Raw genomic sequence first — 14046 nt, 5'->3', positions numbered from 1 at the left:
ATGTACCCCAAGAATTTCCCTTCGTGTACCTCAAAAGTGCATTTCTTGGGGTTCAAACGTAAATCAAAATGCCTCATAATGGAAAATACCTCGGTCAAGTCGGCTATGTGTAGGTCGGCCTCAGTGCTTTTCACAATCATGTCGTCCACGTAGGCTTGCAAGTTCTGGCCGAGGACCTTCTTGAACACCTTGGCCACCATTCTTGTGTACGTGGCTCCCGAGTTTTTGAGCCTGAACGCCATGACCCGATAGCAAAAGACCCCTTCAGGGGTGGTGAACGCCGTCTTTTCTTCGTCATCCTCGTGCATAAAAATTTGGTGGTACCCCCGGAAGGCGTCTAGGAAGCTCATGAGTGCGCATCCCGCTGTTTCGTCCACCAGCTGGTCTATGTTGGGTAGTGGAAAGGGGTCCATGGGGCATACCTTGTTGAGGTCCGTGTAGTCCACACACATCCTCCACGTGGGCGGTTTGGGTGCGAGGACTACGTTCGTAAGCCATGCCGGGTATGTGACCTCCCTGATGTGCCCGATTTCGAGGAGGGTGTCGACCTCCTTCTTCACAAACTCCCGTCTATCTGCGGCGAGGTAGCGCTTCCTTTGTTGGACAGGCTTAGCTTTGGGGTCCACCGCCAATTTGTGCGTGATGACCTCCCGGCTGAGGCCCGGCATGTCTTCGGGACCCCAAGCGAACAAGTCTTTATAGCTGCGGATGACCTCGACAATCTGACCTCGGAGGTCGACCGGGAGGCCCGTGCCCACCTTCACCATCTTGTCGGGTCGGCTAAGGTCCAAGATGACCTCTTCCGTCTCCACCACGGGTTCGGCGCGAGGCCGTTTCTCTTCTTCCCGGAGTGCCCTCTCGGTTACTGTGTGTACCTAGAGGTCCTTCCTCGTTATTTGGCGGCAGGCCTTCAAGTAGCAGCTCCGACTAATCTTCTGGTCTCCTTGCGCGATGCCCACTCTAGTGGGGGTAGGAAATTTGAGGCAAAGGTGCTCCATGGAGATGACGCACCTGAGGTCCTCCAAGGCAGGTCTGCCGAGGATGATGTTGTGGGCGCAACTGATCTTCACCACCACGAACTCTACCTCCCATGTCTTGACGTGCGGTGGGGTGCCGATCTGCGCCTCAAGGGTGACGGATCCCTCCGTTTCAATGGAGTCTCCGGTGAAGCCGGATAGCGGGGTCCGAACCTGGGAAAGCTGCTTCCTGGATAACCTGAGATGCGTGAAGGTGTCATCGTACAAGACGTTCACGGAGCTCCCCGTATCTACCAGTACCCGGTGGACAATGATGTCTTTGAGCTCTAACCTGATTACCAATGCGTCCCGGTGGGGTAGGGGGCCATCCGGGAGGTCGTCGTCGGTGAACGTTATGGGCTCCCTGCGTGTCCTCTTCTCATGGGGTGCTCGGACGATCTCCCCTACGTACAGGCTCCGCGCCCACTTCTTCCTCTCGGCGGGTGTGTCTCCTCCCTCCGGGCCGCCAAAGATGACATGGATGACCTTCTTCTTTGGTGGGCTGTCTGGCTCGGTCTCCTCGTCATCCGTGAGTTGGCCGAGCTCTCTCTTGCGCGGGGCAGAGGTAGAGGGCCCGACGCCATCCTTCTTCTTTCAGGCGTTGTCGGGGCCTTTAGCGTGGTCTTGCCTGGACCTCTTCACGTACTGCCCCAGGTATCCTCGCTGAATGAACTCCTCAATCTGCCTCTTGAGGACCATACATTCGTCGGTATCATGCCCACGTTGCCGATGGAAGCGGCAGTACTTCATCGGGTCGGCCTTGGGGGAGATCTTTAAGCACTCCTCGGGGAACGACACGATGCCCATGTCCTTTGCGTGGTCCAGGATGACGCTTACAGGTTGTGTCAACGGGGTCAGGTGTCGTAGCGGGGCTAATCAGGGACCCCGGTCACGGCGTGACCGGGGAGGGCGGCGGTCCTCTTGAGGTTGAGGTGCCCTGTCGCCTCGTCCGTGGCCTTCCTCCTCTTCCTTCTTCCTCTTTTCGGCTGCCTCCGCGTTAGCGTACCGCGCGACGCGGTCCATCAATTCTGTGTACGTCTTCATCTCATTCCGGACAAGGTCGCTGTGGAAAGGACCCGACCTGAGGTTGTTGGTGAAAAACGGGATGGCAGACCTTTCGTCAAAATTCGTCACCCCCATAGCTTCCATCTTCCACTTACTCAGGTACTCCGCCAAAGATTCCGACTTATCTTGCTTCAGGTAATATAGGTCGGCGAACTGCTTCCGCCGTTGAATGCTGCCCGCGATGTGTGACATGAACTTCTTGGTCAGGACCGCAAAAGTGGGGATGGAGTCCCCTGGCAAGGACCCGAACCAATCCTGGGCCTGCCCATCCAGAGTCGTGCAAAAGCCGCGACACATGATGGCGTCATTAACGCCTGTCATCATCATGATTGCCTTGTACCTGTTGAGGTGGTCCCGCGGGTCCGTCGCCCCCATGTAAGGTTTGATGGTTAGGAATCGGAAGTCCCGAGTAGGGGCTCGACCATGATGGCCCCCATGAAGGGTGTGGCTAGGGCGTCCCGGGGCTCCGGTGACTCGTCGCGCGCCCCCATCTTGCGCTGCAACTCGCGCTTCGGTCGGCGCAATTGTTCCATCTCTTCACGCTAGGTGCTCGGTGGTTGGCCTCTGGTCTCCCCCGAGCGTTCCATTGGTGGGGTCGGCTCCCGCGGCCCCGGGATACGAGGTTCGTGGCTCCGGGACCTCCGTGAGCACGATGACTCCTCTTGCCTGGCGTGTGTGGTCGGCCTCGGCCCTAGGCGGTCTCGCGCCAGCGCACGCAGGCCCAACCGCCCGAGCGCGGAGGTGGTCCGCGCTGGCCGAGTCCGCCTTTCCTCTCGCTGCTCGTGTCGGCCTCGGGTGGCCTCCGCCCCGTCGCGCCACTCAGAAGGTCGTGGTGAATTGAATTCCCCCTCAGCTAGTGCCAGGGGTCCCGGGGTGCGTGAGTGCTGGGGCCACTGCGCACCCTCAGAGGGGGCGGAGGTGGGGGTGCTGGGTCACCCCGGCGCAGCCCTGCCGCGACGCGGTTGAGCGCGTTCGCCGCCTGCTCCAGTATGGCGGCATCTTCCTGGGAGGTCGGGACCTGCGGTGGCGCGGGTTGCGCTGTTCCGCCGAGGGGGCGATTGTTGGTGAGACGACCTCGGAGGTCCTCCACGGCCCCCTGCCGACTCCCGTTGATCTGATCTCGGAGGTCCCTTCCTGCCATCACGGGCATGGTCTGCCGACTTGCCGTGGTCCCGTTGGGATGGTTGGCGAGTGAGAGGTCGCGCGTGTTGCGCGAATCCTGCGAGTTGTGGGTGTTCGACCCGGATCTTGTCATCGCTGCGGATGAAGGACAATAGGGAGAGCGCTTAAGCTTGTACAGCAGCTCTCAACGAGAGCACTAATGATGGATTGTATGAACTCGGGGGTCCGGATTATATAGCCCGAATATATGTTTGAATATAACGAACGAATAATGAAACGGTAAATATTATATTAATTGGATATAAAACACTATTACAGAGGTTAGAGACGTGTAATAACAAGAAAAATGTTGTAGGAAAAGTATGAGATGCCTAATTAGGACACCGGGGGGTGTTTATATACTCCCCGGCTGCTACGGGCCCTGGGCCCGCGGGAGGAGCCACGGTCCGCGCCGCGGGACTCGCTCCACGCGAGGACCCAGCCCTTGGCCGAGCACGGAGCTCGGCCGAGCCCACGGGGGCCAAGGCCGAGCCCACGTGGCTGAGCTCGGGGAGGTCGGCCCACGCCGACCCCCACTGGGCCGACCCCGGGGTGCTTCGTCCTGCATTGCGGGTGGGCACGGGGTCCGACCCGGTTCGTATTGTCCTGCTTCGCTCCGGCTCCATGATTATTCCATCAGTATCAATTTCATAATTTCTCCCTGTTAGAGCAAGTCCTTGTCTTAGCCTTCTATACTTTAATGTTTAAAACCTTTCCAAAGTTATTCTCTGAATTAAAATATCTTACTGCATTTAAACCATTATTACTACAATGAGATTTTGGGGATAGATAGCATGTCATGCAATATCCCCGTATTTGTAATTTGTGTATAATTTTACTATGCACAAGACTGGGATAGCTACTAACAGGGTGTTTGGTTGGAGGGGAGGAAGTACGTGGGAAAGGATTTACAATTCCATGGGAGATTAATTACTGAGAATAAAGTGAGAATTTAAATTCCAGTGTTAAAATTACTGGGAATTCCAATTCCAATGTTTGGCATACATGGGAATTGAAAGGAAATAAGTAGTATAAAGTCTAAAATGTCCATTGTTGTTGTAGTAATAATTTTAAATTAAAAAAAAAAGAATAGGTAATTTTGTCTCATCACTAGCTTATTTTCTTCCTAAAATCTCAGGAATTAAAATCACAGGGAGACATGAGATTTTAATTCTATGAAAATGGGGGAATTGCAATTCCAAGGATTCCAACCAAACTAATGAATTTTATGGCCTTTGAAATTAGGTGGGAATTAAGTGGGAAGGGAATTTAAATTCACTCCCACCAAACGCCCCGTAAGTTGTGGAGTTGGAGTATAGTTAGAAAAATATGAGCTAAAATTCTATTATTAACTTTGGTTAAATAAAATTTCTGGAGAACAATGGTAAATTTAACATAATCATTTATAAAAGAACTGGAAATACTACTTATATAATCATGACTAAAAATGTTAGAACTTTTTATAATATGAAAGTGGTCACAAAACCTAAAGTAGTTCGGAGTGTTTGACTAACTTACTAATCATTTTGTGATCTTTAAAAAACTGCTTGAAGATATTACTGACTACCAATCAGTTGGTAATAAAAAAAAATCTTAACAATTAGTTTTCGAGATGGATAGTTTGATTTTTACCACTAGTGGTTAGGATTTTTTTTTGTATTTTTTTTTTTTTGTTTTTGTTTTTTTTTTTTTTGTATGTTTGTTTGTTTTTGCCAACCATGGTGGAGGCCAGTAAAAACACAATGATTTTCAGCATAAACTAAGTAATTTGCGGCAAATTATGCTGTGGAATCGTGTCCACCTTGCAAGTGGACACGATTTCAAAACTATTCATAATTATAAATATATAGTTAAAAAAATTATGAATATATAGTTTTATAATTATTAACATAGAGTTGTGAACATAATTATGAATATATAGTTATGTAATTATGAATATAGAGATCCAATAATTGTGAATATGAAGTTCAAAAATTATGAATATATAGCTTTATAATTATGAACATAGAGTTCTATAATTGTGAATATAGAGTTCTATAATTGTGAATATAAAGTTCAATAATTATGAATATGAAGTTCACAAATTATGAATATATAACTTTATAATTATAAACATATAATTTAATAATTATGAACATAGAACTGTGTCCATCTTGCAAGGAATACACGATTTCACAGCATAATGATTGGTAATTTGCAGGCCTGGGCATTAGAAACTCATAGATTTCTGATGATTGGGTGGACAATTTTATGTTTTAAAATTTTATAAGTGGTAATACCTATAATATAAATATAAAATGGACTATAATTCAATAATTAAAAATGTCATTCTCTTTATGAACGATATATAAATCAAACTAATATTAAAGGTAAAAACTTGTGTGAGACTGTATCACGCATGATGAATCTACAATGGAGACAGTTGCACACACACGATAATATATATATATATATATATATATATATATATATATATATATATATATATATATATATATATATATATATATATATATATATATATATATATATAGATTTTGGATCCGGTGCACCCCCTTTGGCAGATGAGGTCGTGAGCCCCTTTTATGACCCTTAATTAGTTTAGATGAATGGTCCAGATGAGTTGGGCTTTTTTGCCACGTGCATCAGCTTTGTGAGGACAAAAGGGCTTGTTTTGTAATTTCACCGTGGCTTTTATTATAGCATGTATTTAATTTCGCCTGGGATTGTGCGTGAGTATTTCAACCCTTCGTCTTCTTTGTCTGGCTCTTCCATCCATAGTCGAACTCCCGCTCTCTGTCTCTTCCATCCATTTTCGACCTCCATAACTTTCTCCCTCTCCATCACAACTCCCGCGGTCAACATGGTTGGGTCAACTGTCCGTCGATCTAAGAGGCAACGTAGGGCTACCAGTGGTTCCATTGAAGGTATTCTCAAACCCCCTTTTTTCGTTTCGTTTTTTCTCGCTAGGGGTTGGGGGCGCTTTTTTGCTACTGTATTTGTGGTATTGTTGGTGGGTTCTATTGTGTTTTGGTTTCTGGGCGGTCGCTGCATGCATAAGGTGTTCGTGATTTTGGTGGCAGTTAGAGGAGGCGGCGTCTGTGTAGATACGATTTAGGGTTTTGTGGTTATTCATATGTTATTCTAACATTGGGGTTTTTTGAGGTTTTAGGGTTCTGTAGTCAAGTAATTCTAATAGGGATGTTAGGGTGTGTTGCATGTGGGCGGTGGTAGTGATTTCCGGCGGCATTGTGATATCCGACGGCATTGATGTGTTATGGTTTTCATCTTTTTTCTTCTCTGTAATTTCTCTGTTTTCATCTTTCTTTTTTTCACTGTATTTTTCCCCCCCCTGTGTGTTTGAGCGGTTCTAGTTAGTGTTTTTACATTTTAGGGGATGAGTGGGCTGGTATATGGTGTGTTAAAGCTTTAGTGGATGTTATGATGTGTAAAATATTTTTCTCTGAAATTTGATTGGTCTGTTATTTGTTTTGTATTTGATGTATGGGGGTGGGTTAGTTCTTGCGGTTTGTATGTGTACTAATGCCTGGAATATTACATTGCTTGTGCATATAGTGGTTCTGGTATGTGCGTTATGTATGTGTCACTATGCTAGTGCATTTCGTGTATATCTTTCATTGTTTCCATTGGTTTATGCTTGGGATGTTGGAAAATGCGGTGTTATTTATGTTAATTTGCATTTATAATGTTTATTTAGGGTGATGCAGTGTGGTATATAGTATGTGCATTGTACGTATATAATATCTGCGTTCCAGTGTAGTCGGTGTATAATGTTGATTAGTATGTGCATATAGATGTTCTTGTAGCTGCGTTATACATGTTCATACATAATTATGTAGATTTATTATTGTGGTTTTAAATTTTAATTTTTTTGCATTTTAATTCTTCAGTGCTTTGTTTGTAGTTTAATGCAGTGTCATACACATATTTTTCAAATAAAGAATATATTAGGGATGTGTCACAATGGGTATGTGCGAAGAAGTGACTATGCGAGTGCATTTCGTGTTTAGCCTTAATTGTTTTCATTGTTTCCATGTTAACAACTTTTTCATGCATATTTTGTGCATTTAGATGTTATGGTATGTGCATTTTTATGTGCTGCGTTATACATGTTCATACCTAATTAGGTAGATTTACTATTGTGGTTTTGAAATTTTAATTTTTTTGCCTTTTAATTCTTCAGTGCTTTGTTTTTAGTTTAATGCAGTGTGTCGTACACATGTTTTTCAAATAAAGAATATAATAGGGATGTGTCACAATGGGTATGTGCGAAGAAGTGACTATGCGAGTGCATTTCGTGTTTAGCCTTAATTGTTTTCATTGTTTCCATGTTAACAACTTTTTCATGCATATTTTGTGCATTTAGATGTTATGGTATGTGCATTTTTATGTGCTGCGTTATACATGTTCATACCTAATTAGGTAGATTTACTATTGTGGTTTTGAAATTTTAATTTTTTTGCCTTTTAATTCTTCAGTGCTTTGTTTTTAGTTTAATGCAGTGTGTCGTACACATGTTTTTCAAATAAAGAATATAATAGGGATGTGTCACAATGGGTATGTGCGAAGAAGTGACTATGCGAGTGCATTTCGTGTTTAGCCTCAATTGTGTTACATTGTTTCCATGTTAATAGCTTTTCCATGTCAATTTTGTGCATTTAGATGTTATGGTATGTGCATTTTTATGTGCTGATTAGTATGTGCATATAGAGATTCTTGTAGCTGCGTTATATGTGTTCATACCTAATTAGGTAGATTTAATATTGTTTATCGCCGCTGCGTGTGCATAGATGTGTTTTACAGTGTGCAAGTTGGGCTAAATGGAATTTGTTTTTTTTGGGGGGGGGGAGGGGGTGGGTGGGTTTGGCAAGTGCGTTCGAGGGTTGAGACTTGAGATGTGGCTTGTGCATCGGATTGGGGGGTTTTGACTTTTATTGGTAGCTTTGTGCACTATGGATATTTGGTCTGTGCTTCGGATGGATTTGAGTGGAATTTTCACCCTCTGCTGGCAATGGATTTGAGTGGGATTTTCACATCCACACCCAATCCCCACCCATCACCCTTTAAAAAACCTTACTTGTGCGTATTGGGTGAGAGTGGGTGCCTGTAGATTGGTTTTTAATTGTCATCCCTCCATCATAATTATACTCCACTTTGATGTGGAAAATTGGAATTATTTATGATGCTAAATGTTTTTGCAAACCCCTATTAATGTTTGCTCTTGCAATCTTCTCATTAAGACAATGGAATATTGTTAACTTATTTTGATGCATGTTGGTCTTTGCTAATGTCTATAATCATATTTATTTCTTTTGTAGCGTTTGCCTTATATTCCCACGATCACAAATTATACTCAACTATGGACGTGTGTTCCTAATGTTGTTGTTGCTCACGAAAAGGAAGGGATTGAAGTTGTTCATCTGGCATCTAGAAGTTTAAAGAGCCTTATTTGCTGCTAATCTACATTAAATGTGTTATTCCCTATATCCTATATAATTGATATTGCTATTTTTATTCCATGAGCCTCAGATGATTGTATCTTGATTTGTTTCATTTTGTTTTCATTTCCTAAAGTTTTTATTAGTAAATGGCTATGCCGGGTCAATGATCAATTTATGTTTTGTTGGGACTACATTTTCTCTTTTTCGTTTTGTATTTTAGGTGTGTGCAAACCACATTGTTGTTTGTGCACATCACATGTCTGGTATGTGGAAATCTGCTGCGCGATATACACTGTCACATTTTGCTATGTGCATGATAATAATGAAGTCTGTGCAATAATAGAATTTAAGCATAACGCATGCGCCTTATACCTCGAATGCACACTGTCACGAGCATTACGCACACATTGTCACCCATGTGCGCACAGTTCATAGATTGTGAAATAAAAACTAATTAGCAAATATATACGTGCTCATTCCTACGCATCCACCTACTTCATTAAGCACATAGCAGTTTAATGCGCACGCCTTTATTACCGTTTTATTTTAAAATGCAATCTTACAGCGGGGTGTGCATTGTTATAGTATGGTGTGTGCGTTAGTTCTTGTTTTTTTTTTTTTTTTTTTTTTTTTTTTTTTTTTTTTGTATATAAACCATGATATTTTTGTTAATGTTATTGCATGTAGAATATAAAAGCGCATGACCTTTGCATTTCTTCATATGCTTTTGTTTTTTGTATTTGGTGTGTGCATTGGAGTGTTATGACGTCTACAATAGACCACATGATGCAAAGTTCCATTGCAAAAAATTTGCACAGGCCATACCATAAAAATGCACACACCAGTGTAAAAGCAAAATTAAAAAAACGACATGATGCTAAGTTCATTTTGCAAACGCCAAATCATACAAATGCACACACCACCGTAAAAAAAAAAAAAAAAAAAAAAAAAAAAAAGAAACTATTAATGTTTACAATATATTCCTTGTAAAACAATTCAACCACAAGAAATCACGCAGAAGAAAAGGCATGTGCATATAGTGGTTGCATATTATAAGGATTGTGATTGTGATTTTTTTTTTTTTCACAATCTTTCACAAGCGAAATACACTCATTGTTGTCTATGCATCCTCCCGTCAACCTATCGGTTTCACAAACAGACCTGTATGCAACCACCTGAACACGCACACGCTACACACATAACAGATATTCTAGTTCGTCCACCAACCCCCACCCCCTCCCACCATCCCAGAGGAAAAAACCCCAATATTCAGCGTATGCACAGACGATGGCACGTAAATGCACTTACCCGTTCGTTTTCTCCTCAAGCCTTGTTCATGCCAAGTTCACCTCATCAGCCTTTGTAGTAATTCAAAGTATTAATTTCCATCCATAAACTCCCTAATTTAATGCTACAGATTCCAATAATATTATGTCCATAAATAAATTAGAATTACAATTACTAATATATCCTTTACATTGAAAAATGTCCTTAATTACTACCCTAATCTCTTATAATCTCAACCATTGATGAAAATTGAATCAATGGATATTAGGAGGCCTCATGGTCTCATCTATTAGAGGGGGTGCACAGGATTCGAAATATATATATATATATATATATATATATATATATATATATATATATATATATATATATACATATATAGGGTCAGGTTCCTATATGCGTGGTGTATTTTTTTTTGTGTGGTGCATTTTTTGGCATTTCATTCTGGTGTATTTTCAAACACTGTATGGTGCATTTATGCATACCTAATGGTGTATGCCGCACTGACTGCACGGGAAGACCTGACCTCACAGGAACCAAAATATATATATATATATAGAGTTGCATTCAAATGCAAACACCCTTAAAATACAAACTTGTGGACAAAATACGACCATTGGATTAGAGGGTTTTGACGGCTCAAATTTAGAGAACTAGCATATACTAATTAGAAGCGTAATCTAAAATAAGGGTAATTAAGGAAATGCATTCACAATGTAAAATTGGATAATATTAGAAATTAAAAGAATATCACGTAGGATCATAACAATTATAATTAAGGAAGGATTTAAATTTCAATGCAAGCCTTAATTAAGGGAAAGATTTGAATTTGAATGCAAGAAGGACAGTAATTCTTCTTCCAAAAGGCTGAACTCCAGACAATAATTTTTCAAGAAGCACACGAACGTCTATGGTGGAAGGGAACATGCAGAATAGTTGGGAGTTGATGAGGGGCGGCAAATTATTGTGTAGACTATGGTCCACACAGTGTTATGTGGATCATAATAAAAAGTACATTTTTAATATACTGAATGTACATTATTTTTGTACTGAAAATATATTATACAATATAATGTACACTCAGTACAAAAATAATGTATATCCCCCAAAAACAATGTACATTATTTTTGTACTGAATGTACATTATTTTACAATATACAAAATATGTTCCACACAATAGTCCACACAATAATGAGGGGATAAATGAATATAGGTGTTCGATTGGGGTGACATATGGGGGTAAACACGGTTAATGCGAACTAATGCAACACACGAACTAGTCGTGCACACACTTAGGCACTTTTATACACATATATAACGCCATGTACCGCAGTGTGCATACCCACACGGAACTATGTGCACGTATAAATATAACACGAAAAACATGATGGATTCATAATGGTGGTTACTGTGTGCATTCACGAACAAATATTCATGTTTTAATGAAATGCACACAGACATTAATTCAAATTCGTGCATACTAAATACACTGCACTTTGTTTGTTTTCTTAAATGACTTATAATAGAAGTAGTTGGATGATACAGTCTATGGATTTCAGAATAGATTTCACGTAGGAACTTAACGCACACCAATAGTTTCGTAGTGCACACAGTAATGTCTTCACTGGGTTGGGTAGCTAGTGTGCACGCCAGGTTAAAGACGTCTGCATGGGCTCATCCATCCATTACAACATGGTATGCTAACTCAGACGTGGTTATCCAGGGAAAGCACACACCTGTATACATGTGTGTAGCCATTGTAATATAGTTGGGTGTGAATTACATGGAACTAACTGTAATGCATACATTTGGATGGTCATGTGCACACGTGTGTATTCAGAGTTAAGAAGTGTGCAATAGTGAGTACTAGTTGCACACCTAATGAAATAAAAAAACAATCCGTACACTTGTGCAAATGGTAAAAATAGAAAAAAAAAAAAAACCATGCAGCCAACAAGGCAACATAGTGCACAACACTGGAGACCACACACATCTAAACAACAAGATTATATCACTGAACCAAAAAAGTGTAATAGCATTAGGAAATGAATATGGCTTCCAAATATAAAAAACATACTGTAGGTGGAAGGAGATTGAAAGTGTTTACAAGTTAACAACCTACACCAACCAAATTAGCCTATGCTAAAGTTAGTGTAGCTATCCCAAAAAATAGGCATATCATACAGAAGTCATAAACATGAATGCAATACTAAATAGCAGCCAGAGTGGAAATAAATTGAAATGCCCGAGCGAGCTGAGGTTCCTAGATCTGTAGCCGAACGCCAATGGTGGCGACACGAAATCATCATCATCAGAAATCTGGGAACGACCAGCTCATGAATGTGATACCTTGGACTTCTTACCTGCAAGAACCAGACAACACACCACAGGAAAAAGAAAACACCCCCCCCCCCCCCCCTTAAAAAGACTAAAACAAATAGGTCATTAAACTACACACATCCGAATACGCAAATGCACACAACTGTCCATAGAAAACTGTATGTCTGTGCACCAACTAAAAGAACAAAAACACCAAACAAAGCATAAGACTCATGAGGCCCAAAATCCAACCTTGCCACCAACAAAGAGACATAGCACTGCAGATTAAACCAGGAAAAAAGGCCTACTGGAAAACGAGAAAACCAAACAACAAAACCCCAAAATCAGAATTCAAAAAAAAAAAAAAACAAACAAACAAAAAAAAACCCCAAAAAAACAAAGTATCAGCGGTGCACACAATCACACAGAAAAATGCACACGGGCACTACAGATGAAACAAATCCATACAACATGAACCCAAGACCCCGAGTCTGCGTTCAATGTGCACACACCTCCATAACCATGGCCTAAACCACCACCACACCCGAAATCGGCCAACCCCATAACCGAGCAAAACTTCAACAGCATACCAAAATAGATTTACCCCCCAAAAAAATAATAAACAAGGACATTTACATAATAAATTGCAAGGCCAACAATTAAACTTAAAGCACTAAACAAGACTCGAACCACACTGGCGGAAGGGCGAAGCAACTACCACCCAAAACCAAACATTAAAATCCTAACATGCTAAAATCCCCAAATTTCACATGAAGTCGGGTCTGCTCATTAACATACACCACCGGTTAAACACAGTATGGAAGTGACATAAGGCAATGGAAATCAACCATCTCAAGCATAGCTACAAGGGATTAAAAGTAAAACCAATTAAATGAGCAAGGTTATCAGAAATTTAACATCACCCAACCACTGCATCATTATGATAAGAATTATTAAGTGAAAACGAACTGCATAATCATATCCAAAAGAAATTAAAGACTAAAAATGAAATAATACTACTTTTAGATTGTTTAGTTGAGTGTTACCTTCACTTTTTGGTGACACAGTTCCCAGTAACAGTTTGCTAAACTTTTAACGAAGTAATTCTCAGATATCGATATTCTTCTAACAGATCGAGGTTCAACAGCAAACCTGATAATGGAAACACACATGCATAATCACCCTCCCCAATAAACGACAAACAAACAAAAAAAAAAAAAAACGAGGCTAAAAACAAGCAAAAAAATCGCAAAGGAGAAAAAGGGGCAAAAAAATACATCGACCTACACCCCGAGATGGGGTCTCCATCGCTTGGCTCCACCGCGCGCGGTCCCCACCGACGACCATCGTCCGGCTGCTGAAGAAGAACGCGAATCAACGGCGTAGGAGAGCCTTGGCAGATGCACGGTAACGAGAGAGAGAGAGAGAGAGAGAGAGAGAGAGAGAGAGAGAGAGAGAGAGAACTAGGAAAGTCGACAAATCTGATGGTGATTGTATTTCTCTAGGATTTGATAAGATTAAACAATACTAAAACCCCAAAAATACCCCCTTAACATAAAATAGGTGACCCGTTAAATAAAAATCACCATAAATAATTAAATAAATCCAGGACATCCAATCCCAAAATCCAATGATCCTAATCAATCCACACGTTTGTACTTTAAGGACTGTTTGTATTTGAATATAATCCTATATATATATATATATATATATATATATATATATATATATATATA

The 14046-nt window shown here is 41.6% G+C and overlaps 1 protein-coding gene across 1 annotated transcript; it reads right to left on the bottom strand.

Moving 5' to 3' along the window:
* Positions 1-1892: 1892 nt before the first annotated feature.
* On the bottom strand, positions 1893-2456 carry LOC109183968. The gene has a single exon (XM_019333996.1). It carries the CDS (start codon positions 2454-2456, stop codon positions 1893-1895), a length of 564 nt encoding a protein of 187 aa, XP_019189541.1.
* Between the last annotated feature and the right edge of the window lie 11590 nt (positions 2457-14046).

Source organism: Ipomoea nil, unplaced genomic scaffold (assembly GCF_001879475.1).
Source record: "Ipomoea nil cultivar Tokyo-kokei standard unplaced genomic scaffold, Asagao_1.1 scaffold1237, whole genome shotgun sequence".
Taxonomy (NCBI): Eukaryota; Viridiplantae; Streptophyta; class Magnoliopsida; order Solanales; family Convolvulaceae; genus Ipomoea; species Ipomoea nil.
This window is presented reverse-complemented; position numbering and strand designations above follow the sequence as displayed.

Excerpts from the sequence above, each read along its gene's own strand:
- LOC109183968 (XM_019333996.1), bottom strand. The coding sequence starts at position 2,456 with ATGGGGGCGACGGACCCGCGGGACCACCTCAACAGGTACAAGGCAATC.